Genomic DNA, 2,838 nt, shown 5'->3' on the forward strand with positions numbered 1-2,838 from the left:
CCCTTCCATTGTGCCCAAGCGCTGGGACACAGGAAAAGCCTTTTTTTCTTTTCTGACTGAGTGTTTATTTTTGTGTTATACCTTGGAAGGAGAATCAAAGGAAAGCAGAATAACTTTACTTTTCTTTTCTTCTTTAAAATGCCTTGCCATTTTAAAAGTGGTTTACTAACAAATTCTGTATGCTTTTCTACTACTTGCATGATGCATATATTGAAAAAGAACAGCATATGTCTAGGCTTTAATAATTGAGCTTTAATTTTTGTCATACACCAAATAAAGGAAACAATAGTATGAGCATTTTTTTCAAGTAAAATTAGTGATTCCTCTCTTGCCCTCCTCTACTAAGAAGAATTTGTCTATGGCACATTATCAAAGCTAGCTAGAAATCTCTTGGATCAACAAACAAATTTGTTAGTGGTTTTATATTTAGCAAAGACTCCATTTCATCACCACCACTTGCATCTTCGCTGGTTGACCCATTTACTTTCTTCAAGTACCAAATATCATTAGTGAATGACATTGATGGTCCTTGCGGTAAATGTTCTCTAAGCGGATCATCAACACCTAATTCTGTAATGATCAACTTACAATCTTTAACATTTTTACCCACATTGTGTGCAAACCTCCATAAAGATTGCATCAATTCTCCCACTCTTTTTCCTTCCCCGTGAAGCCCATACACGAAAATGAATCCTGACGATTTTCGGCCTAATAAACTGAAAATTGATTTTCTAAAACAATGAAAGACTTTGCCACCTCTTGCTAATGAAGATTGCCCACTACTTCCATTGAAGCAATGCAAGAAAGAAGTTTCCCGTTTTCCGATTTTCAACTTATAAATACCTCTAGTTTTATTCCATATACTTATCATTGCCCAAGACCCCGGAGCCTTTTCGATGAATTCATCATGACTGCTGCTACTATTATTGTCTTTACCATTCAGACCAACCCAATTTTCATCCTTGAAAAATGATACCCAAGTTCCAATACTAGGCTTTTGTTTCAATATTGCATCAACATCTACTGGAAACAACTGTTTGGATCCAAACTGGGTCTTATACAAAGAAATTGCTTGCTCTACGCTCAACTTCTGTATAATAATTTTGCTAGAAGATTTTTCTTTCGCACGAGAATGAATTGGTTGAGTGAATATTATTAGCGGACTTAGCTTAACGTAATTGCATCTATGTACAAAAAGATTTGTTGATGCAATGTTGTCTTCCTCGGCAGCCATGCAAGTATAATGTGCACCATTTTGAATTGCCCAATTTGCAGCACATTTCACTAGTTTCAAACCAATTCCGTTTCGCCTACACAGAATTAAACGAAAACGTAAGGAAGTAGGCTGCATAAAAACTATAAAATGTTGCAATTCGCAAATGTACGTAGATACTGCAATTCCTTAAAGGTATTTATGGTACTATTTCTCAAGACAACTTTATGTCTAGAGCCAACCGGATTCTTTTGGGCGTCCAACTCTTGACATATCGTTTTATCAGCCTTGGCAACCAATTTCATATGCACTAACGGTCCTACTTTTTTAGTGTGGATGTCGAGCTTTGTCATAGATCTAGAAAGTAATCTTAGTATGTAAGAAGTTAATTAATCAGTTGTTTCCATCTTAACTTGAAGCCGTGTTGATTATGTACACTGTACTTGTACATACTTGACAAAACTGTTCTTAACAAATGCATTCAGTTCTGTACTTTGCATGCTTTTTCGTTTTCTCCAAACATTTTTTTTTTTTTTACATCAAGAAAAATATACTGTGAAAGAAACAGAGAAAACAGTTCCTTTTTACCTGTGCTTCGGAGAGACTCTAAGCCCAAGAATGCAACCCATCTTGGCAGTACTACTGTTAGTTCCTTGATCAACACCAGAGCGTATATACTTGATGCATCCTCTGATTACGCCAACAACCTCTCCATTTTCACCCTTCTCGGCAATCTACATGTAGACTATTGCAAACTTAATGGCCCAATCATTTATATTTATATATATAAACACTAATCAACTCACACACACATATATATACATGCAAAAACATCAACATCTCTAGACATGCAAAGAGATAAGGCAAGGAGTGAACAGGAACATGCCACAAGTAGCAAGTAAAATACTATGATAGAAGCATAAGATGGAACTAGCTAGATAAACAGTAAGTTGGAAGAAAAGCAACATTTACTTACCAGCAAGACATGATACTTGTAGAACCTAATCCTAAACAAAGGATCGCCCATAATGTTAGTAATGGTTGGTGCATTTCTTGCTTTACCGCATGATTCTATCGTCTCACAAACTTTCTCAAGTTTTTCTACAACTTCAATATCTCTCTCTTCCTTGTATTCTCTGATATGGATTTTGTTCTTGTTGTTGTTGTAAAGCGCATGACCCTCATCCATGTTTCTCTTAATTGTTTTGAGCATAGAGTGTTGTTAGTCGCAGACAGTAAAACCAAGAGAGATCCCACCATGCACCCTTTGCTTCCAACACTATACTTCGCTAGCTATATATATAGAGAGAGAGCTATTCCAAAACCCTACTTACTCTCTATCACTCAGCATCATGTAAGAGTTTAAATTTTGATAACACATATTATGAATGAAATGTACATGACAGTCATTTTTGTGATGTAATATAATGAGTTGTGGAGTGTCTGCAGCCACACCCCCAAGACACACACACCAACTGAGTTGTGATAGCAATTACAACTCTTCCTGGCTAATTGGACGCATTAGCGTGGGTTGGTAAAAACGTAAGATGTTTTAAACATTTAATTTTCTATAGTAACCAAAGTTGATCTTTCTGTTTTTATGTATGTATATCTATTTGGTCGGC

General features: G+C 36.0%; 1 protein-coding gene across 1 annotated transcript; it reads right to left on the reverse strand.

Annotated features, from left to right (window-relative positions):
- Nucleotides 1–243: 243 nt before the first annotated feature.
- On the reverse strand, nucleotides 244–2,460 carry LOC113352964 (probable N-acetyltransferase HLS1). Its single transcript, XM_026596703.1, has 3 exons — nucleotides 2,190–2,460; nucleotides 1,802–1,947; nucleotides 244–1,310 (listed from the first exon to the last, which is right to left on the reverse strand). Exons 1-3 carry the CDS (start codon nucleotides 2,424–2,426, stop codon nucleotides 380–382), a joined length of 1,314 nt encoding a protein of 437 aa, XP_026452488.1. The 5' UTR covers nucleotides 2,427–2,460; the 3' UTR covers nucleotides 244–379.
- Between the last annotated feature and the right edge of the window lie 378 nt (nucleotides 2,461–2,838).

This window comes from Papaver somniferum, chromosome 2 (assembly GCF_003573695.1).
Source record: "Papaver somniferum cultivar HN1 chromosome 2, ASM357369v1, whole genome shotgun sequence".
NCBI lineage: Eukaryota > Viridiplantae > Streptophyta > Magnoliopsida > Ranunculales > Papaveraceae > Papaver > Papaver somniferum.

What these genes read in the sequence shown, in the direction of transcription:
- LOC113352964 (XM_026596703.1), bottom strand. Translation starts at nt 2,426, where the DNA reads ATGCTCAAAACAATTAAGAGAAACATGGATGAGGGTCATGCGCTTTAC. An exon ending in ACAAGTATCATGTCTTGCTG is followed by an intron (nt 1,948 to 2,189) that starts GTAAGTAAATGT and finishes GTCTACATGTAG; the next exon opens with ATTGCCGAGAAGGGTGAAAA. An exon ending in AGAGTCTCTCCGAAGCACAG is followed by an intron (nt 1,311 to 1,801) that starts GTAAAAAGGAAC and finishes AATTCTGTGTAG; the next exon opens with GCGAAACGGAATTGGTTTGA.